Genomic DNA, 23,768 nt, shown 5'->3' on the forward strand with positions numbered 1-23,768 from the left:
GTCATTCATTTATGTGACTCATCCACATCCTATGTGTAATCCCTATACCAGAAGGCAGCCGACTTTGAACTTTGAAGCAGGTTTACCTAATACCTTCTACTGTTTCCCCTGAAATTCACCATTGCCTCCAGCCTCAGCATTATTTTATTTCACAAAGATTATTTTATTTACTCTTCACACCCGACTTGTGGGGTCGATATGATCTCTTTTTGTGGGTAAGGAAACTGAAACTCAGAAACATTAAATGACTTACAGTCTCATACTGGGTGAGCAAACCTCCGTCGGGAGCCATACCACAGCTCTGTGCCCTGTACCCGTCCTGTGGGGGCCTCTGTAATCCACTGTCGGGATCCAGAAGTGGTCTTTGCCTTCAGGAGATTATAGTCTGATGGGAGAAGAAAGATAACAGCTCACCTGAGCAATCAGATCGGAGAAAGGAAACAGGTGAAGACAGTAGCTAAAGCGTATATAGTGCTAATTATATATCTAGCACTTTTCCAAGCATTTTATCCATGCTAAACTCCTCTAATCCTCACTTCCACCCTGTGAAGTATCAGATGATGAAACAGGCTCAGAGATGTTAAGCAACTTGCCCAAGGTCACTCAGCTAATAAATGGCAAGGCTGGGATTGGAACCTTGGCATTTCAGATCTAGAATCTGGGCTTATCACCATTTCTCCCTACCACCTTCTTCAAGTGTTTGCCTTGCAGAGTTTGGATAGATTAGTTCAGGGAAGAAATTTGTAAGTGATAACTTTAGGAGCCTCTGAGGCCAGGGACAATGGATGGTGGGTTCATTTTTTTTTTTTCCTTTAACAAATATTGTTTATTGTCTCTTGTGCAATAGGCACTGTGTTGGGCGTTAGAGATTCCAAAGTAAGCAAGACAGGTAAGGGCCCTGGGTAGGCTTCTGAGAACTTAGATTCTAGTATAGAGAGGCAGAAACTAGACAAAGAGACAAATACACACATACACACACACACACAAAGTGATTATATTTTCTGGAAAATGCTATGAAGGAAAAATACAGATGAACAGATTTGGCATGGCTGGCATGTTCTCTCTTGGGAGGTTTTGTTTGACCTGAATGATGATGATTTCAGGAAGAGAGGACAGCAGATTCATGAAGGGATGAAAGTACCTGTGAAATCAGCAGAGGAGGTCAGCAGGGCTGGGAGGGTGTGAACAAGGCAGAGAGTAGTGGGAGGTGGGTTGGAGCACTGGGTAGAGACCAGCTCCTGCATGGCCTTGAGGCCATGGGCAAGAATTTGGATTTTATTCTAACAGTACTGGGGAAGTGTCAGTGGATTTTAATCATAAGTATGACATGATCTCTGGTTTATGATGTAGAAATCACTCTGGCATAGTACTGGGTAGGTAATAAATATTTATATAACAACAAAGTTTACATTATAATGTTAAAAGGAAAAATTACAGAACTGTGCAGTCTTATGAATGTATTTGTTTTAAGAAATTATCAATATAGAGGGGGGCCTGGGTGGCTCAGTCTGTTAAGTGTCTGCCTTCGGCTCAGGTCATGATCCAGGGGCCCTGGGATGGAGCCCGGAATTGGGCTCCCTGCTCAGAGGAGAGCCTGCTTCTCCCTCTGCCTCTGCCTCTCCTCCCCACTCGCGTGGCTCTCTCTCTCTCTCTCCTTCTCTCTCTCTCTCAAATAAATAAAATCTTTAAAAAAAGTTATCAGTATAGAAAAAAACTGGCTATGTATACAAAAAACATTAACAATGGGGCAATAGTTTGCTACTGTTATAGCACAGTGCTCATGCTTTTATTACTTCTTGGTAATTTTTCATGAAAAAAATAATCTTGTAGTCCTAGCTAACCTTTCTGTTTTATACTACTTCATCATTTAGCATAGGATTTTTTTCTTCTTGGGCATGTTTTCCTTAAAAGCCCCAACACAGTATTATTACCCCATTATACAGATGAAAACAAGACCCAGAGGGTTTAAATAGCTTCCCCAAAGCTACACAGCAAATACAGGTGGCGCCAGGATTCTCCCCAAATCCAGCCTTCCTCCAGCTCCTGGGCTCTGCCCATCGGGCCTTGCTGCCTGTTCTCAAAGAGCACTTGTTTCTTACGACATGGCAGGGCTGCTGCCTGGCAGCTCACAGGCCGAATCTGGTCCCCAGATGGGTTTTGTTTGACCTTACCCTGTGCTTGAAAACAAAAACAAAAACTTTTTTTTTTTGAATTAGTTTTCAACATTTAAAAACTAAGAAATTTCACATAAAAATCCAAATTTTCTGCTTCTTTAGAAGAAATAACAAAAGGATTTGGCAGTTGGGGGCCCACATTCCCATGTGGAAGAAACTGGCTAGTGCTGAGCAGGGGCTGCCCCCTTTAGAAGGGGCAAGTGTCCTTCATTTCACAGCCATCCCCACCCAGCTTGCTCTGCTCATTTCCTTTCCCAGCATTACCCTCTAGGCGTTTGGATTGGAGACCCAGGCTGTGGGAATTTGTTCAAGGAATCCATCATTACTTTTCCTATAACAAAATGCTTAGAGAAGTGGAAAGATTTTCCAGATGGCGAACTTCTCTGTCAGTGGCTCTAGGAATGCTATACCCATATTCTCTCACACCTCTGAGTCTTTGCTCAGGTTTTTCTTTTGCCTGGCAAACTTACAATTTCGTCCTTCACTTGGGAAAACTTATACTAATTCTTCAAGACTCCAAGAAGCCTTCTTTGACTTTCTCCATCGGGTGTTGATTAGGCTCCTGCCCTTTGTCCCCCATGGCATCCCCCCCCTTTCCTCTACCTTGGAATTTATTACAGTATATTGTGCCTCGTTTATCTCTGTGTCCCTAATGTCTAGGGCACTGCTTAGCATCTAACACCGCCCAGTAGATCTTTTAACCGATGGATGGATGAACAGATGAATGAATTTACCAAATCATATATCATGCCATTTTTGATTGTTGTGTACGTCTAACCAGCAGTTCCATTCTAAAGTAAAGATCTCCTGCAGACCAAATGTAAGTTCATTTTCTCTTCCCCATTGTGGAAAGGGAAGTTTGGAGTATTACTACTCCTTTCCACCCCCTAGCCACCCGTTGGCTGTAGTCCTGTTACCTTGAGTCACAGCTTGTTTTGTGTGTTCAGTGAAGGCCCCAGATGGAGGCAGGAGCTCCTCCTGGTCTCTCTACTGTGTCTCTGTGTCTTGAGCATAACCCTTGGAGCTGCTTCCTTTACCCTGCGAGAGAATCCAAGGCGTATGTACTGAATCCAACAGCCTCTCTTTGGAATGTGTATACCAGGGGCCCTGTTACGTTCGGACCAGATTTCTCCCAGCCTTTGAGCAGTGTGGACCGTGTTGTCAGCTGTTGTGAGGGCATCTTTTGTGGATTTTCTCTCCAGGGTGGTCTGCCCATAAACTGGGCTTATAACTAAATATTCGGAGTGTTGAGGCTGGTGCCTTCATCTACCTGGACAACGAATCCTTTCCTTATCATCTTTGCATTTGCATATTTGATTTATGCCAAGTATGTACTGTATTCTTTTCGTTTTATAGTCCAACAAAGTAATTTTAAAAAGTAGACCTTCCCCGCATAAAAGGACTTGGTCAGATAACTAGTAACATCTAATAAATGTTGGCTATTATTATACTATATTTTGTATTTTGCTTTATGGCTTATGGCAGACTTTGATGTATATTTTCTTTATTTGACCATGATGACATGGTCTTGTGGGATAAATATTACTATTTGCCACATTTTACAGGTGCATACACAAGCCTCAAAGAAATGAAATGCTTGTCCACAGGGATTAGGATTGGGTTCCCTTCAGTGAAGGTCCTCGTGGTTCTAAATCATGTCTTGTTCCTTCTCCTTTGGGTTGATGGATTTTTAGCTCCATAAGAGCAGGGACCAAATCTCTCTATCCATACCTGGCAGTTGTCTCCCCAGAGCCAAACACAGTGCTTGCATTAAAATCATACTCAATAAATGCCTGCTAAATGAGCTCACGTTGCCTGGTCCGAGCCACACATATGGCTGTAGCAGGAAGGCCCATGTGCCCGGCATTTCTGCTGCTTGTCTTCCTGACCACTGTGTAGGGATGTCCGCTACATCCAGGCATTTTTAACGTAACCAGAGGCAAGAGCAAGATTGCTAAGTTCAGCTGCCTTTATGCCTAGGTGGAATGATTCAATGTAAAACAAAAATTGGACAACATTCTTTTCTTATAGTGGCTACAATGCCACTCTATGAGCTTTAGAAAAGATATGAAGAAAGACAATGCATTTAATGTGTGTCGTGATAGAGGAACTCGTTGGCACAATCCGCCTTGTGGAAGTGAACTGTAACCTTGGAAATCTGGAGACTCAGGGTAGGTAGATGTTGATTGAGGGAAGAGAGGAGGCAGGCCAGAAGTCAGGAAAGATGCTAGATGGGATTCTTCTGGAAAGATAAGTCAGTCTCATTTTCTCTGTATATACAGCTTGGTTTTACTCTTTTCTTTTTTTTTTTTTTTTTGGTTCAAAATGAGAATAGCTGTTCTGTCTTATAGGGACATACTCAATCAGTGAAACGAACTTTTGGCTGGTAACTACTATGTAGAAGATGCTATGCTTGGGGTTGGGGAGATAAAATGGAAGCTGACAGTGTCCTTTATCTCAAGTTGCTCCCAGGTGTAAGACCAAGTGCAAGAGGCTGTGAAAGCCATTTTCCCCCAACATTTTATGATCATAATCTTTAAACATACGGAAGAGTTGGGAGAATTTTATTGTAAATGCTCAGAACCATCACCTGGATTCTGCCATTAACATTTTACTTGCTTTATCAGGTATATGTCCATCTATCTGCCCTTCTATCCATCATCAATCATCCTTAAGTTTTTGCAAGTTGAGACATTGTTACACTTACAAAAGCAGTTTGAAATGTGTTTACCTTATTGAGATACTTACTAAATTCTATTTAAGGTATTTACCCTGTTTGATTGCTGTCTACAAACATCATCAATACTAGCACTAGAATTTATTAGATATCTACCATGTGCTTTTAAGTTTGCTATCTGACTTAATGCTTATGAAAGTTCTGTGAGGTGGATGTGATCACTTACTTTGCAGATAAAGAAGGTGAGGATAGAGGAAATGAAGTAGATTACCACTTACTGACTGTTGGATCTGGCAGGGCTGGAATGGAAACCTGGGCTTTCTAACTCTAGGAAATTGATTTAAAAAGAAGTTTTAGAGGTTAACTGGTCAAACTCCAGCCTTTATCAGGCACGATCCCCCATCTTCTCTACAGATGAAACACCTGGGTAGAGAGCTAGTTCTCATAGTTCAGGTTGCAAATCCCAGATAACAAATTTGTCTGACTGAAATTTTGAAGTTAAATATGAATTCTAGAATAAAAAATAATTGAAGTCATCCTAAGTTAGACTCCCAATTAAAGGATCATGCCTGAGACCCTCCACTACACAAATTCCAACCCATTCCTCTTTGTCCATGCTGTAGCACATTAGTTACCTCTTAAAGAGCTGGTCTTTTCCTCCCCTTTGCATTCACCTTAAAGTGTTTGTAGTTCAAAAAAAAAAAAAAAAATGAGTAAATGATTTAACTAGTTCCTTACCTCTTCTGAACCCAGGGGTCCTGGAGGCACCTCTGCAGCTGACCTCACTCAAGGGTTATCTCTTGCATCATGCTGTGGCCACTCTGCTGGCTGAATGATAAAGTCATTCAGGGATCTCCTTAACACCCCACGTCTCCTGAATCCTTCCTGTATGGAGAGGCTGCGGATTAGGTAAAACTTGGTAATAAAAAGTCTGATCTCAACTCTATAGCCCCATCAGTACCCGTCCCCACACCCTCTTAAAAAACTGCTTTAGTTTGGCTTCCAAGCTTTGTAATCTCAACAGTCCGTGTCTTCTGGCTCAAAAAATGCAAGATTAGGGAGTGTTCAGAGGGAATGAGCGACCTGCCTGAGGAAGTGGCTCTGCCCTCCCTGGCTTCTGTCTCTCATTTGGGCTTTGCCAGAGGGTCGGAACTGTGGCACAGAGACATTTTCTCCCAGTCGTGCTATGTGTGTAGCTATTGGAGCTTGCCCAAGTAAAGCAAAGTGAGCAATTAGGAAATAAGATCTTTTTGCCAATTAATTATTCATAATATTTTTAGTAATAAGGATTTGATCTTCCCCAATATAATAATCATTATTACTTCACCATCAGTGCATGAAAATTATGGGTCACGGACTCGCACCAGTCCATGGTCTGGTATTTGGGAGCAACTGGTCTCCGTGAGCACTGAAATTCTCCTGCAAAGCTGGCATTCTGTGGATCTAAGATAGATGAGAAGAGAATCAGGACCTGAGTGAACCCTACTGCAGTTGTCTTGGCATGAGGCCATGTGGTCTGGCTTTGGCTGAGGGTCAGAGACAAGCCCATGGACCTGAGAAAGAGGGTGGTGAATCACTGTGCAAGTATTTATCGAGCACCTCCCTTGTCCTGGGAAGCGGCAACCGGACAGTAGTGTATTGGCCTTGGAATTCATGTGGCTGGGGTTTCACCCAGGCTTTTCACTTACTATCTGCATGATCTTGGGCAATTCTCTTCACTATGGGCCTTAGGTTCCTGTCTATAAAATGGTGTTAAAGGCAGTATTGTTTCTCTGTGTCTTGGAGGGGAGGGTATTTGGTAAGTTGTAGAGTGCTGGTATAATGATGTATTTCCAAATGATGAATATGATGGAAGTGGTTGGTTTGGGGAAAGAAAATTAGGCCTATTTTTCATATTCTTCTCTCTAGATGCAGCTGAGAAGGCCAAGAGTGAAGGGAAAAATTCACATTATTGTGAGGGCAGGCAATTAACAAAGTGTGCTTAATCTTTAGGGACAACTTGGGGTGCAGGTATTACTGTCCTGTTTGAACAGGTGGCAACAGGCTGAGAATATTCACCTAATGCAGCTCATGAGTGGTCAAGCTGGGCTCTAACTCGAGGTTACTCAAGCATGTGCTCATAACAGCTCACAGACCAAGGATCGGGGAGAGTGGAAGAGCCTGGGAGAGAGTCAGTCCGTCCTCAGATGCTCCAGAGCAGTCTCACTTACCCTGTCACTGGTAACTTATGGGGTCTTCAGCAACAAACATGCTCAGGATGATGGCTCTGAGAATGAGTACATCTTTTAGAAGTGGTCTAAGAACTGTGTGTGCTCATCAGTTCCCACCAGAATCAATCAGGGACATTTATTCATTCAGCAATTATTTATTGAAAATGTACTTTATTCCAGGAACTCAGGAAAGTGCTGGGAATATAGCATAAGAGGCCCTATCCTCCAGCTGCTTCTGTTCTAGAAAAGGGACAGAAATGAAGAAATGAAGTCCCAGTGCCCTATAGGTGGGATGGCATCAGGTCTCTGTGGAGCTACACCCCAGTTAGGGGAGAGGAGTCAGGAGGAGGTGGTCTGTAGGCAGGGGCTGAGGTGGAGGGGAGCTAGGTAAGCCCTCAGGTGGGGTGGCTTGCAAAAGGCAGGCCGGGTAGGTGGAGTGGCACTGGGCAAGGTCTGCCCATCTGAGGAGACGAGACCTCCGTGGGGCTGCAAGTACCCTATGTTGGGAAGGCAATGAGTGAGTCAGTCAGAAAGCACCTTTTGAGTCCCATCTGTGTGTTTACTGCTATTCCTGATGGGAGTTTTCCATTTGCACATGGATAGAGCCACTATACTCCAGCCACAGGGAGAGAAAGGCTGGGAACTCTCTGCCCCTCCCCCCTTTTCTGACACTCCCATCTCAAGGGCCTGAAGCTGAAACCCAGGGCTCACTTGGCTGCCATGTCCTCTCTGAGCAGAGGGGCAGTGTCCTCATTTCATTTCAGGACCAGGCTGGACAGCACCCCAGAGGATAAAGCGGTGAATGAACCCCTCTAGTCCAGCAGGGTGGGACTGAAGGCCAGGCAGGGGCTCTTGCCACCTCTCCCTTGGTGGGCGTGTGACTCAGAGGCGGTGACATCAGCCATGACTTCATTCGCCCAGAGGAGAGACAGTGTGCAGACCGACAATGGGCTCTGGTTCCTGCCCTTCGTTCCCCATGGTGTGTCTCGTCAGGGACACTGCCACGGTCCTGCTCTTGTTTTCCACACATCTTCATTTTTCTGTTTTTTTTCTGTCTTATTTTATTCATTTCTCATGTTTAACCTATTCATTTACTTTGCCCCATCTCCCCTTTCATTTTGTCCATCTTTTGCTTTGTCTTTATTTTCTTCCTTTCTTTTCTTGCACTTTCTCCTCCTTCTGTGTCAGAAATGCATATGGAAAGAGGTTCTCCTGCTTCCTGTGTCTTCTCTCCTCCAGACTGCCCACATGGCGTTCTGTCCAAACCTTTCTAAAACCGTACTCACAAACCACTCCCCACCGGGACTGACGTGGCTCCCATTCTCTTCTGACCTCAGTGTCTAAGACAAATTCAGATTTCCTCTTACTATACTTCAGCATACATCTCTCAGGCTAAACTTCTCAGGATTCCTTTTCCATGGCCAGGGATACAGTTGCTGCTTCTTCCTGAACTTCTCTCAGGCGGTTGGCGCCAGCTGGATCACCCTCCACCCCATCTCTCTTGGTCTTCGCCTTCCCTCCACACTGAGGTCAGACACTGCCTCCCACATAAAACTTCTCCTTGGCTGCTTGCCCACAGCCATCGCTTTCTTTCATGACCATGCAGTATCCTTAGTTTATAACAGGTATTATTAAACTTGGGTTATTCTTTTTCTTTTTTTTAAGATTTTATTTATTTGAGAGAGAGCATGAGAGAGGGGAGGGGTAGAGAGAGAGAGAGGGAGAAGCAGACTCCCTGCTGAGCAGGAAGCCTGATTCAGGGCTCGATCCTAGAAGATCCCAGGACCTGGAGATCATGACCTGAGTTAAAGGCAGATGCTTAACCGACTGAGCCACCCAGGCTCCCCTAAACTTGGATTATTCTGTACTATTTGTACCTGACTGCCAAGTGTTTCATATACAGACTCTGTTCCACTTACCCAGTAAACAACATGAGAATTGGGGCCAGTATACACCTGCCTTTCATGCATGGTCTTAGCACAGACTTGACCACAAACCGGGGCTGATAGACAAATTGTAGCATGGTCAATAACTATTTCATTTGAGAAATAATTATTTCATGCTAACTGTAGAGATACAGATGAGAAAATTATGGTCTTTCCCTTAAAGGAGGTAACAGTCTAGTTGGAGAGACAGATAGGTCCCCATATAATTTGAGAAGAGTAAGGATTGTGGAGGAAACTGCCAGTTTCCTGTTTATTGGGGATGTGCCAAGATGGGCACATTAACATCTATCAGCTCATCAAGTTGAATCCTACTAACAGTACCGTGAACTAAACATTGCTGTAGATGAACATGAGACCCGTGGATAGTAGGCGACTCACTGTCCAGAAGGAACACAGCTAACAAGGAGAAGAACCAAGGTTTGAAGCAGAACGTGTCTGTCTCTAAGGCTCCTGCTGCTTCCTGAAGATGGTGACAGGTCACGCCACTGACAGTCTAGTAATAAGAACAGTCATTTGAGAAGTGCTTACTCTGTGCCACATGCTCTAAACATTTCACATACAATTGCTCATTTGTTCCCTCAACAACTCGATGGTGTAGGTAGTAGTATTGTTCTCTGTAGTTATTATAGGACCAGGAAATTGAAATGGAGAGTAGTTAAGTAGCTTTCCCAAAGTCCTATGGCTATGAAGTGTTAGAGCCGGGATATGTACCCTTGCAGTCTGGCCCTGGAGAAGAGGCAGCAGAATGTTCTGAGGCGCCCCCACGGAGAGCAGCATACTGCATTTTCAGATCTGCCACTGCATCAGTCCGTTTGGAGAATCAGGGACTGGGGGCTGCTGATAGGTGAAGGTGTTGAGAGGTGAGGCTCAAGAGGAAGCTGGAGCCAGGTCACAGAAATCATATAGTGTTCAATGCCCTCTACAAAGACCTTCACAAAAGACACAAGAAATGTTCTATGGAAGGGATGTTTTCTGTGATGTTGAACTATTCCACATCCACTGAAGTTATGGTCTTTTTCTATTAGTCGAGTTGTGAAAGGATTTCTCCGTTGTGGACCTTGTCTGTGCCTTGCAGGAAATGACAGTGGAACTCTGTAACAGTGGGATATACCTGCCCAAATAAGGCCCAAAGAAACTCCAAATGGAACAGTAAAGCATACCTGCCCTTTACGGGTTGGGGATAAGTAAAGTTCGGGTTGAAGGAAATTTGGGGAAGAAAGAGGAGGGGGCATCCATGTCAGCCAGCCTGGCCCTGATGCCAGGTTGTCCTCAGGTGTCCCGGAACACTGGCCATTTGATGGAGTGCTGTTCCTGCCTCAGCCCCCTCTGCGATGGTGCTTGGCAGCCATTCAGCACGGGGTTGCACTGACCCAGGAATCCAAGCCAGGACGTGAATGAATCCATTTTCCAATTAAAATGAAACTTCTCCAAAGACCTACTCACCCCAAGAAGAGAAATTTATCTTCCTGGCAGTCTGGTTTGGCTAGAATGTCTCTGCTCCCAAGACAGACGGTGAAAAGCCATTAACTTGAATGAGGAAAGAGAGACTGGGACAGTTCTTATTCACAATCTCATTCATTTATTCATTCATTCCTTATTCCCATTTCCACAAATGCCTCTTTAGCTTATACATCTCTGCTCACTTATTTATTCCCCCATTCAGCTAACATTATTCATCATCTATATAGCAGATACAATCCTAGGTCCTGGGAATAGATTTAAAAAAAGAAGTCTCCCCTTCACCCTCCACTCCCCGCCCCCCACCTTAGAGCTTTCAGTCTAGTGAAGGAGACAGACCCATGAATGGGTGTGACAGGAGGTGCCATGATAGGGATATTCACAGAGTATTATGGCAGTATAGCATGGGATCACCTTACTCAGGGGAATCAGGGAAGAGTGTGTGGAGTGGGTAATACCTGAGTTGAGTACGAAATGATGAGTACATGTTGGCCAGGTTGAAGAGGGGAGGGTATTCCAGGTAGGATACACTAGGAATCAGGATATAATGGTAAGAAAAAGCACGGTGTATGTGGGTAATTCTAGTATAGTATCTCAGAGTGATCAGAGACGAAGCTGGTGAGTAAGACATGGGTTGTATATGCCATGTTAGTGGATTTTATTTTTAACTCCAAAGGTAGTAGAAAACTTTGAAGGGTACAAAGTATACTAGATTGAAAGCTCCCTGTAGGTGGGAGCTGTGTCTGTTGTTTGCTTGTTTCCCTAGCACTGAGCATAGTACCTGACACGTAGAAGATACCAAATAAATAATGAATGAATGAGTGAATGATTTATATAGTCAAATGTACATTTTACATAGGTGATTGTGTTCTAATTGGCTGTGTAGATGGTGGGAATTGAAGGGGGTGAGATTTGAAAGTTAGCCACTGTATCAGTTGGGGTGATAACAAACCACTTCAAAACTTAATGGAGTGAAAAACCAACCATTTATTTACTTCGTAATTATGCAGTTTGTTGATTTGGGATGAGTTAAGATAAATGATCTTTCTGGTCTCTACTTAGTCAAGAGTAGAGTAGGTTTCCTGGGTAGGGTTTTGGTCTTGGCTTTGCTCAGCTCTCTTGCATGTCTGGAGCCTTGGCTGGGGTGGTTCATTTCTGCTGCACGTGTTCTCTCGTCGTCCAGTAGGCCGGCCTGAACTGCTTCACCAAGCAGCACTCCACTCAAAGAAGACAAGAGCAAGGTATTTTGAAACCTTCATTCAGAAGTAACAAAGTGGCACCTCTGCTCCCTTCCGCTGGTCAAAGTAAGGCCAGACCAAGTGAAGTGGTAGGCAAACAGATTCACCTCTTGATGGGAAGAGCTACAGGGTTATATTGCAGAGGGCATTAATACAGGGAAAGGAAGAATTATGGCCACTTGTAGACTGTCCGTAGATATGATAGCTGTAATCTAGGCAATAGAATGTGATGGACTGAAAATAGGATAGTGATCTAAGATGTAGTGTGATGGTTAATTTTATGTGTCAGCTTGACTGGGCCTCAGAGGGCCTGGACATTTGTTCAAACATCATTTTGAGTGTATCCAAGAGGGTGTTTCTGGATGAGATTGACATTTGACCTGGTAGATGGAGTAAAGCAGATTGCCCTCCCCAAGGTGGCCTCATCCAGTCAGTTGAAGACCTGAGAGAACAAAAAAGCTGAGTAAGAGGGAACTTCTCCTACCTAACTTCCTTGAGCTGGGACATTGGTCTTTTCCTGTCTTTGGACTTGGACTGGTTCTTTTTGGGTCTTGAGCTGTTGTTGGCCTTAAGACTAGAAATTATACCATAATTTCTCCTGGGTCTCAGGCCTTCAGACTCAGATTTGAACTTCTGGGTCTCCAGCTTGTCTACTGCAGATCTTGGGACTTCTCAGCCTCTATAATTGTGTGAGCCAATCCTTATAATAATTTTCTTCATATACATATGAATAAGATTTCATATATATGAAGGGTATATGTATATATATACATATATATATATATGTATATATATATAATCTCCTTTTGGTTCTAGTTCTTTGGAGAACCCTGACTAATACTAATAGAGGGTGAAGTGTTGGGGACCTCTTCATGAATGAATTGGGATGGATGATTGGATGTACAAAATGAGAGTGAAAGAGAAGTAGAAGATGACCCTTTGGGTAACTGGAGCAACTGACATAGAAATCAAGGCAGAGGAAAACATTTGGGGAAAAACCACAGATTCTGCCTTGCACGTATTGAGTTAGAGGTGCAGTGGAACATCCAGGAGGCATGTCTCAGAGGAGTGTGGAGTTTGAGATTTGGCAAGTCATCTGACTTGTAGTTGGTTGGAGCAGTGGGAGTAATTGAGATTGCATAGGCAGCATGTGAACAGTGAGAACATTTGGGTGAGGGAGGAACTCTGGGGAGCATCCACAATTAAAGGGCAACTAAGGAAAAGGTGCTCAAGAAGTAGATGGAAAAGCAATGAGAAGCGATCCAGGAGAATGAAGTATTAGGGAAAACCTCCTCACCTCTTCACTGGTCCAGATCTTCTGCTTTCTTTCATGTCTGTTCCAAGACCTTCTTACCCATGCCAAGGCCTTCTCTTCATATTAGGACCCCATCCATCCCTCCTTCCCAACGACAGTACCACCCACGAGGAATTGCGTTGTCTAGATCACCATCTCCTTTCCTCCTGGTGCTTCTGCATTTTTTTATGTTTTCGGGAGGCAGGCACCTGAACTAGTCCTGGGCTCGTCATTAGTGATCTACATTTTAGTCTGCTTTGCACTTATCTGTGCGTAACCTTAGGACAGGGTGCTCCCTTTCCGGGTTTTAGTTTCTCAACCTGCAAGGTGAGGTTGATCGCTTCCTGCCTTCCCTGCCCTACAGAATTATACAGAGCAGATGAGCTCATGCATGTCAAAGTGCTTTGACATACATGGAGCTCTGTAGCAGTAATGAGGGTGAAACTTGTTGATTTATCAGGCACTCTACATCATTTCATTTATTTCTCACAACATCCTTTGAGATAGATGCTAGTAATACGGCACTTGAGGAAACTGGGGCTTAGAGAATTAATTTGCCTAAAGCTACACAGCTGGGAAGTGGTGATGCTAGTAATCAAACTCAGGTCTGCCTGACTCCAACGTTCTTAGAGCCCACATTCCACAGCCTTGTTTTCCTAATGCATGTGGTGGTATCACATTCCTGGTGAAGTCAGCTTTGCTCAATATGATCAGTTTTCATGAAAATGATAACTTTTTTTATGGTTGGGAAATCAACTCTAGTGTGGGCTGTAAGTTTGCCTTTCTGTACAACCGTAGGCCTCTAGGGGGGATGGTGGGGGAGGATGCCTACAAATCTAGTTCCTAAAAATTAATTTAAATTATACAATGGAATTATTTCATTTCACAAATAAGTTCTATGATGGTACAGTTAAACAAATCCCTCTCTAATGGGGGCTGTCCTGTCAATTCAGATTTTTGTTTGTCGGGTTTCATCTCAGTGGCATAGATGCTTATTCAACTTGACCTCTAGGCTTCTGCTCACATCTCTTCCCCACAAAGCCTTTTCTGGCTACTCCAGCCCCAAAGCTCTTTCCCTCCTCTGAACCTTGTCTGTGATTACTCATTAGAGGCAAATATATGGCCTACACAAAATATTATGATAAAGTTATGAGGCTGACTCACCAAACCTTGGTATCAGGCTCATTACATTATTGTCATACATCATCTTACTAATTACCTTTTCCTTTGTGCACATCTTTCTCCAGCCCTGCTGTAATTTTCTTTTGAAAGAGCTTGACTTTAAATTTCTTTATACCTCCTGAAACTTTCTGCATTTTTTTTTTTCCCCCATGTGTGAGCTGGTTTTTGCCCTCTGGGAATCTGTCATTTTGAGGCAGATTTAAGCACATGTTTATATAATTGGGATACAGCGGGGCCCTGGAGGGATTCAATGAAAGGATGGCATTTGAGTTGGATTTGAATCAAAGGTAGAAGCTTGGTTATGGGAGAAGGTGGGGAAGGCAATCCAAGTAGAGGCAGGAGCCTCCACACAGGCGTGGAAATGTGGAAGGAGCATAATGCATTTGGGCAAGTGAAGGAAATGAGGTGAATGCTGGGTGCAGCGCACGAGGAGATGAGCCCGGAAGGATTCGTCATTATAATGGCCAAGTTGGAGCCAGGGTGTTGAGTGTCCTGAGGGCTATGCCAAGGAGTTCAGTGATTCTAGGCCAGGAATGTAATGGTAAGTTTTCAGTTTTTAGATACCTCTAGTAGCACAAACCTCTCAGCGTTATCTGCCTGTCTGACCGGAGATATGTCTGGTGTTTGTTCTCTTCTGTGTGGATGGGAGTTTGAAACACACATTTGTTTCATTCATTCTGGGAGGTTTCTGGCTGCAGATTATGACCCACTCTATGTTTTCAGCATCATTTTTCTTTTAAGAATGACACTGAGGATTACGTTTCCTCCTGAAACATCTTTCTTCTCTGGCCTATCAGCTCGTGCCCTAATTTGGAGTCTACGATACAGAGTGAGGATAAAGCTTTTGCTTTTTCATTGGAAGTTATGCTGGAAAACATTGTACTTGGACTGTTCAGGCAGGATCATTCAGTGGGTGAGCAATTAGGGAACTCTGTTCCCTCCCTTTTGTTCACTGCACGCAGCAGATAGCCCAGATAGCACGTCTTTGCAATTCATAATAAAATCCTTGGATGATCCTGTTTTAGCTGCTCATCCCTACCTTCTCATGCCGCTCCTAGACCCTGGTGTCTTCCGACACACCCTGCAGGACTTGCTTCCTGTTCCCCATTAGTTCCTTCAGCATCAAGAAGCCGGGAGATACCTCACTTCCTCCCTGGACACACAGAGAGAGGGCAAGGGAGAAAGTTCCATCTCTCTGCTCCGAGGCTGGCAGGGCGGCTGCTGCCTGGCTCTGAATCTTGGCTATATTGCTCTATCTCCACCCTCTGCTGAGACCCGCAGCTGTGTGCACTTTGAGTTGTAGCCTCCTCCCAAGAAATGCTGTGGTTTTATGAAGTAATAGATTAAAAAAAAAAAAAGTAAGAAGTTGTTCTCTGGTTGCTTTCAAGCCTGGGGGATTGCTTAGCTCAAAGGATTGTTATTGGAATGCAGAAGCCTTTAGTGCCAAGTCATACACCCCAAATCACGGCCGATTCCTTTTTTTTCTTGAAAAGACTAGTTTTTGTTAGTTGCTTGGTAACTGGAAGATAGGCTTAACTCATTCTGCACAGAGAACTTCTAGTATGAACTGGCTTCAGCTGTCATGTGATGAGATACAGCTAAAGTTGGTGTGTGTTGAAGGTCTGCTCTGTGCTTTCTCCGCCCCGTACACCATCCGTGCATGGAAGGTGTTATTAGGTCCACAGAAGTTAAATGAGCTGCTCAGGATTGGAAGTGAAATCTCTGAAATTTTTTAAATTGTGTACAGAAATGTGTTTGGAAGGGCTTTTGCTTGTTTTCTTCTGTAAAGGATGGCAATAGCTTCCATCATGATGTTCCTCAAAGGCCAGACCCCACATTTCTGACGGGTCTGGGAGCCTCAGGATGGTGACTGTGGCATAGTGGGAGAAAGGAACACTCACTTTAGAGGTAGAAGGCCAGGCCCTCTGTGACTTTGGCCTAAGCCCTGTCTGAAATTGTTTCTACGTCCTTAATGTGAGACTGCTGTATATTCACCTACACACCCCTGAACCGCCCTGAGAGTCACATGTGATCAGGCGTGTGGGGGCTCTCTCGTGAGCTGTGGAGGAATACAGGAGGACAGTCACAGGCCCGATGGTTCAAAAAATAGAATTAATTCAGCAAGATTGAGGCCCTCAGCTGGGACTGTGTACTGGCTGGGGAGTGGGAGGGAAGGAGAGATTTTCCCACAGAACTGGATTAAAAATCCATCCATGGGGCTACGTGCTCTTGGCCCATCTGGCATTCGATGACAAAGCACTTGTGAATCATGTAGCCCAACATAAGAACAGCATGGGATCCTTACAGATAGTCTGTCAGCATCTCAAAGTAAGAGATCAGGCTTTAGGAGGCATTCCCTCTCATCCCTGTAAACTCTGCCCCCTTCTCTTTGCTGGCTAATCTCCAGACTGCTTTTGTAGAGAAAGCAGGGACCATATCGCTCTCTCTTCCTCCAAGACCATGTGTGTTCTTAAGGATACATCATACTTCTAATTAGATGCTTCTGGTTTCTCATCTTATAGACAGAGGTTGGACTGGGGTCTGCGGCTTTGGTAGATGAAGCTGGCCCGGTCTCAAGAAGAAATGATGTTCCCTGGCTGCCTCACGCCTCCTACCGCAGTGTGTCTCTTTTTGGCAAGAAGCTTGAAGTTCTCTTGGAGACATTTGCTCGGGTCCCATTGTCCACAGTGGCTGTCTGCATGGCTCCAGGCTGAAAGCTCTCATTATGCGAAATCTTTAATGACCATATACAAGATCTAACAGAGCAGTTGTTTTCGGAGTTTAGGAACATTGTTCAGCTTTGGCTTGAAGTGCTGGTTGTTGCTACTGTGGTTTGGCGGTTCATTTCTGGTGACTTGGCCTTGGACTTCTGGAGCCCGTGGGAGGAGGCTGCCTTTTCTCTTTCTCCCTAGGAACTGATTGCCGAAACCACAGAGCACAAGGAGAGATTTCGGGGGTTGCCCCGAAGACAGGCTAGTAGGTTGACTCACACAGCTTCAAAGGCTACCATTTTCCTGATTGTGACCCTATTAGGGTCTGAAGATACAACTGGTTCATAGCTGTGTTAGGCACATTTAGTCAGCTGTGAGTTTTGCCTTGTTTGCCGTGAACATGTATGGGCATTCAAAGAGAAGCTTAGCCCTTTCTAGATGTTAAGCTCTCAACCCCAGTGCTTAGGAGTTTAAAACAAATAAACAACAACAACAATAATGGAAAATGGGCTTCACACTGTCATTTACTTCTGAACCCTTTTGATATTACTGTTGTTTTAATGGGACCCTGGACCTGGGATTATACTCAGTTTCTCTGTCATGCACATAGATAGTTCATACAGTAGTGATAGGGAAGGAGGAAGTAGGAAGAAAGAGAATTTGAGGGCAAATGTAGATAAAGGCCAGTCATATGTCTGTAAAGTAGATGTAATAATACTCAGAACTTTCCCTCATTCGGAGGAGATAACACAGGTGGAATCCATTTCTAAACTCAAGCGTTCTTCACATGAAAGAGATTGGAAGGTGAAAGTGAGCAGTTTGTCTAGTTGTCCAACAAATATTTATTGAGTGTCTGCTGTGTTTCACCCTCTCATGGACACGGGAATATATCTCTTGTGGAACTTCTTCACTATGGCCCTAAGGTTCCCCAGGATACTCTGTGCTTATGATATATTCCTTTTATTGTAGCCTCTTGGGAAGGGAATAATTGAAACCAGGACTTGGAGAGTTGCCTGGATGGTAGGAGACCTTTTTTGCTACTGCTTCTGTCTGCTTTACTCTTTTCTTTGCAAAGTTCTGCTTCTCTAGGTACTTGGCAGAAAATGTCCACTTTATAGTTTCCAAGTTTATCTCCCCTCATTCATAGGCAGAAGTTAAATGACTCCATTTGGATCCTGAGTCTAACTTCCTTGGAGAAGGAACCTGATTGGCTCAGTTAGGTCATATGTCCATCCCTGGTCCAGTTAAGTGTGTAAGGCGACTGGAGTCAGGTAGCTTCTACCTCACGGCTAACAGTCCAGTCCTTTGGAGGGAAGGAGAGGAGAGAGTTGTGGGGTATATCATAGTGCATAAGATTGACAGGGTCCTTGACACTGTAGAGCTTACATTCTTGCAGTAAAGAAAGAGAGTACACAAATAATTGTGGGGTAGTGTGGGTCGTATGAGACTCAGACCTACCCTGAGTAGGAGATCCTGGAAGGCTTCTCCAAGGAAGGGTGGATAGGGTTGACCAAAGTGGGCAGGTGAGTGGATCCTGGGAAGCAACAGGGTGGTGGGTGAGGAATCCATGTTCTAGACAGAGATGGCAGAGGAAAGAAAAAGCCCAGTGGCAAGAAAAAAAAATCTGACCACATTGGCAGTGTGGAAGAGACTGGAAGAAACAAATGTTTAGTTATTTTATAAGAATAACGTGGGGGGCGCCTGGGTGGCTCAGTCGTTAAGTGTCTGTCTTCGGCTCAGGTCATGGTCCCAGGGTCCTGGGATCGAGGCCCACATCGGGCTCCCTGCTTCGCGGGAAGCCTGCTTCTCCCTCTCCCACTCCCCCTGCTTGTGTTCCCTCTCTCGCTGTGTCTCTCTCTGTCAAATAAATAAATAAAATCTTTTAAAAAAAAAGAATAGCTTGGGTATGTGCCATTCTCTTTGGCTCAGACTGGAAGTTCTTTGAAGGCAGGGACCAACTGTTCTCCTGCCTTTGGAACCCATTGATGTGGGGAGAATTCTACATGGCGGGACACATTCCATTTCATGGGGTAGTTTCTTAGTGCAGTTTTCTTCCCAGCTTATAACTGTTCAGCTTTGAAATCTTGCTGTGTGTCTTGAAGTGTATCCTGTGACCCCTCACTGGAAAGATGGATTGCACATCCTCACAGAGTATGCTTCTTCCCCTCCAGGCTGGCCAAGAGAATAAAAGGGAAATGATGATCATTTTTAGAAGGATCAATAATTGCCAATTTTTCTTTCCTATATACGTACTGCTTACATAGCATCCCCGCCCCTCCCCGGCCCCCTGGCCCCCCGGCCCCCTGGCCCCCAGCCCCTGAACAGATGTTTTATGGGACACTGTTGGCTATGCTTTTGTTTGGAAAAATTTGAAACATTGAAAGAGGGGAAGGGTAGGGGGGAAAAAGCCCGTAATTGATTCTAATATATATTTAATTTGGCAGAACTTGAGAGAGACTTGCTGGGATAAGGCGGGACATTTCTTTGATCTCCCAGACTTCTTATCGTGGAAGGCAACAGGTGTCTCAGCACGGTATGTTAATTACAAGTTGGATTTTATTTGTGCTCATCCATTCTCGGGTGTCTGTATATATATTGCTTTCTTAACTTGCTTTGACTGGATATACTGTTTGTACATCTGCATGCGATTTTGCATACTTGAAACATCTTGAATCCATCTTCCACCTCCACTGCACATGCCCAAACACCATTGTTCCTATGAGGCCTGGAATGTTGGTATCCAAGGTGAAGACCATTCATTAAAATTGGACACATTTGAAGGAGACATGAACAGTCCATCATGAAATGTGACTGTTTTTCCAAAGGCACTTTTTACATGATGAATAAAAGAAAAAATATATATATTTTTTGGCCCCTAAATTGAAGGCAAGAGATATGTTTTTCGAGGAAGCTGATTTTAACTGGATGAGTGGGTTGCTTTTTATATTAATGTACCTGAATCATTGCAGAGTGTAGAGATCTATATGTTGAAGTCACAATATTTTTCAATAAATTATGAATGTTATAAATAAGTATGTGCTACATGGCAGAGGCAATTTAAAAAATACTTGGTGTGAAGTAGCAGCTGCTATAATTAACAGAGTGGGTTTGTGTGTGTAATAGAGACAGGTTGAACATGAAATCTCAACATCTGCAAGTCTGTTGTCATCCTGACCTCAGGTTTCAGGGGATACACAAGAGAGGCAGCAGGACAGGGGGAGGGGTTTTCTCATCTTGAAAATGATTTAGATAATCTGTATTGAACAAATCTGTGAGGAAGACGATCATTTCCCAGAGGACAGATAAACCTGTATAAATACATATATTTAGGGAGGCAGGTGTTGATCTTAAAGTCAGCTCCTTCAGGGAGAGCTAAATCCTCCCCATTTTCCTTTTTATTTAAAGTCGAGGGAAGCTTGGAATAGGAGTACCATTTTCCCTGTGCTCTTCCTGTCTATCTCATTTTGTATGATTTGGACCTTTTCTTGGTAACAGTTGATAAGAGTTCAGTGTGAGGGGCTTCCAGAAAGGAGATAGTAGAGGGTGTGTTTCACAAGCACGCCATTCTTCATGTGAATTATGCTCCCCTACTGCCAGGGAAATGATCATTAGCCACAGGTCTCAGGGAGTGGGATCCACATGTGTATAAAAATGGCCTCAGCACACCTCAGGTACTTACCCCTGTCTGGGGGAGCAGGCTCTGGGGGAGTGGTCTGAACTTGACTCCAGAAGGTATAATTAGTCACTGTTGTGCTGCTATCACCAATGGGGATGTCAGTGTGTGGGTGAAGATATCATCTAGAGCATTCTTCTTTTGATGTGACATTAATTGTCTGAAGTTATTTCTAGAAGGACCTTTCTTTCTACCTTCGTGCAATAGTGAAAGAACTATTTCCATCATTTTAGCCAAAGGGACCTATTAGTCAAAGCAGTGCTAATAGTGTGGGTGTTGGTAATACCCCATTGGCCCACAAAATTTAAGGGCTCAAAAATAGAACTGCAGGGCGCTTGGGTGGCTCAGTCGGTTAAGTGTCTGCCTTGGGCTCAGGTCATGATCCCAGGGTTCTGGGATCAAGCCCCATGTCGGGCTCCCTCCTCCCAGGGAGTCTGCTTCTCCTTCTCCCTCTGTGCGCTCTCTCTCAAGTAAATAAATCCTTTAAAAAAACAAAAATAGAACTGCAGATAGAGGAGGATCTTGCTTTCCTTCTCTTTTTCCTTGAGTGTTATTCAACCCAGGGAGTTGACTTCTTCCCTGGTTCTTCCTGATGGCACTGGATAGTCTACACCCTCATTTCCTGGTGTCTGATGCCATATTAAGACAGCAAGGAATGGGCTTTTGAAGCTAGCTCTGGCTCAGATTTCAGTGTGGTGGCATGCATACCTACTGTGGAGTCACAGTGTGATTTGTAGTTCTCCATTCTGCCAGACGTGAGATGTGTGACCTTGGGCATGTCCTTTCCTTCTTTGAACCTATCTTTAAAATGGGGGTCATGATACCTACCTTGAAAGCTTGTTGGGAGAGTCCTATTAAAGCAGTTTTTCCAAACTAGCCTGATGATAGGAATCAGCTGACTCATTTATTCAAAGCACAAGATCCCCAGGGCCTCCAGTTTTTAGCCTACTGAATCAGAATCTCCATGGAATACCTGGGAATTTATAGGTTAAACAAGTACCCCAGGTGGTTATATATGATCAGGTAATTTTGGGCAACACTGCTTAAAAGAATGTACAGGAAACTGATATGACTCTAAAGTACTTCACACCTGTGAGGGATTGGAAGTATTTTAAAACTTAATGAGCCCAGTAAATTTGAGAACAGGAGCTTCTTTTTTGGCCCATCAGAATGTGCTTGGGGGCTTCCATCGGCACCACGACAATCTGAAACCTTTCTCAGGAAGCAGAAAGTTTAATGTTCAGAAATGATTTATTGGCTCTCCAGTCTCCCCTGTCATTTTTTTTTTTTCTTATTGGCTGTGACACTCATGACTCATTCTATTTTCATTAGTACAAATCTGCAATCCCCCCTTCCCCTGCCCGTTGCCCCGGGCTCATGAGCACCTTCCGAGGCCTTCTCTCCAGCTTTTCTCTCCTCGAGCAGAGCCTGTGGACCTTGGGCACCAGGCAGAGTTTCTCTTGTGAGGTGGTTGCCCTCTCCCTGGCATCCCTGGCTCTTACACCTGTCTTTCTCTCATGTTGGTTCCTCAGTCTCTCAAGTCCTTCTCCCTTCTCTGTTTCACCCTGCACAATTAGGACAAAACAAGTGAGCCCTCTGAGCTTTCTCGAGTATAGAATTGGGACAATGACAGCACCCAATCTGGGGCGTTATTGTGTGGGCTGACTGAGGTAACAGAAGAACTTCCAACACACCGATGAGAAATTTTTTGAAGGAATTGGCTATTTTATTTAGTTCCCTTTCTCTATCGATTTTGGCAGGGAGTCTTTGCATTAAGTTTCTGGCATAGTGGAAAGAGGGAAATCCTTATAGTCAGACTGACCTGGGTTCAGTGTCTCCGTCGTGTACTGTCTGCAAGAACCCGGAGTAAACTATTTCCCCCACTGAGCCTCAGGTCCTTATCTGGATGTGTCCTCTTAGGGCCATTGAGGGAGTTAGAGGTACTGTGCACACAGTATTGCAACAGTGCATCGTTCTTTTAATGAAAAAATCCCCATTGTCTGTCCCCTTTTCTAGAATAATGGTGATGAGGGTCTGAGTTTGAATGTGCCTATACCAAAAAACTTTGGGCAGTGAAACATGAACTTGGCATCGTTTGGGCCAAGGAGAGGTTCAGATTTGGTCTTTTTTTGGCTCTTACTATGATTGTTTTGGGAGGCTTTGGAGAAGTGAGTGCCAGAAAAACTAGAGGGTGTTTTTTCTTTCTTTCTTTTTTTTGCTTTTTATTATTCTAGTGGAGTGAAGGCTAAAAAGTGATCAGATTTCACCTTGTCTTAAAGATTTCAGACTTGTTGGCAGTGACATTGTGTAAGAAGTCCTCCTTCTCCTCTTCCCCTATTTGGCTTTGTCCTCCCCTTTTTGTCCACCCACCTTTAGTTATTGTTCTCATTCCCCTAAATATGGTAGCTACCCTTGTTTATCTGCGTCACCGAGAAAGTCACCACCTGGCCTATAATTAATTTGTAATTCAGCACCATTCTTTTCATTATATGAATGAAAATAATGATTCTTATTTTTGTTATTAATAATGCGATTGTTATCATTTTCAGGCGCCTTCTCTCTATCTGTGCTAGGCATATTAGCAAATATGAACCCCATTAGTCCTCATGACCATTGGTTAAAGCAGGTGGTGTTATCACCATTTTGCAGTTCAGAAACTGAAGCTGGATGCTTTAGTAATTTGCCCCGTTCTAACCCTTGAGTGGGTCACTACTCAGAATTTTGGTTACATGACAAATGGGAAGTCAGAACTTTGAACAATGCAATTTTGTATTATCAGACAAAAACATATTCATATATATAAATCCTCCCTCTAAAGAGTTTTGAGATGACTGATAATAGGATAAGATAAAAGGATAAAATATGTATGAAAAATCACAAAGGAGTGAAAATATTAGTAGAACAACTAAGATGAAGCTACGAACTTTGTAAAAGCTCCTAAGATTTTCATAATTACTAATAGATTTGTTTCCAAGCTTCCTAGTGGCCAAAGCAAAGATTAGAGCATTATCAAGATTAACTGAGTAAACAGATAAGAACCTTACTGCTGTTCAGGAGAAGTAGAACTCTAACACTGGAGAATGAGAGCAATTTCTCCTAGTTATCAAAGGTTGGCAGTATTCTATAAATTATTTAAAAGTGTGACTTAATAAATTTAATTATAATTTCAAATACACTTTTTATTTTAAAACAGTTTTAGATATAT

The 23,768-nt window shown here is 43.7% G+C and overlaps 1 protein-coding gene across 17 annotated transcripts in view; it reads left to right on the plus strand.

Annotated features, from left to right (window-relative positions):
• FGGY (FGGY carbohydrate kinase domain containing) overlaps positions 1 to 23,768 on the plus strand; it is a 387,087-nt gene that overhangs the window by 43,264 nt on the left and 320,055 nt on the right. For 13 of the 17 annotated variants that reach the window (XM_081818507.1, XM_081818506.1, XM_081818515.1 and 10 more), the window contains one exon: positions 19,335 to 19,423. The exons of 3 other annotated variants lie outside the window; for them this stretch is intronic. In XM_081818507.1, the coding sequence (XP_081674633.1) occupies positions 19,335 to 19,423 (89 nt within the window). Of the gene's footprint in view, positions 1 to 5,439; positions 5,761 to 19,334; positions 19,424 to 23,768 lie in introns of those variants that run through there. One more of the 17 variants, XM_081818520.1, reaches the window with a different exon arrangement.

The sequence above is a fragment of the Leptonychotes weddellii genome, chromosome 4, assembly GCF_054177405.1.
Source record: "Leptonychotes weddellii isolate Sample4059 chromosome 4, ASM5417740v2, whole genome shotgun sequence".
In the NCBI taxonomy this organism is placed as follows: domain Eukaryota; kingdom Metazoa; phylum Chordata; class Mammalia; order Carnivora; family Phocidae; genus Leptonychotes; species Leptonychotes weddellii.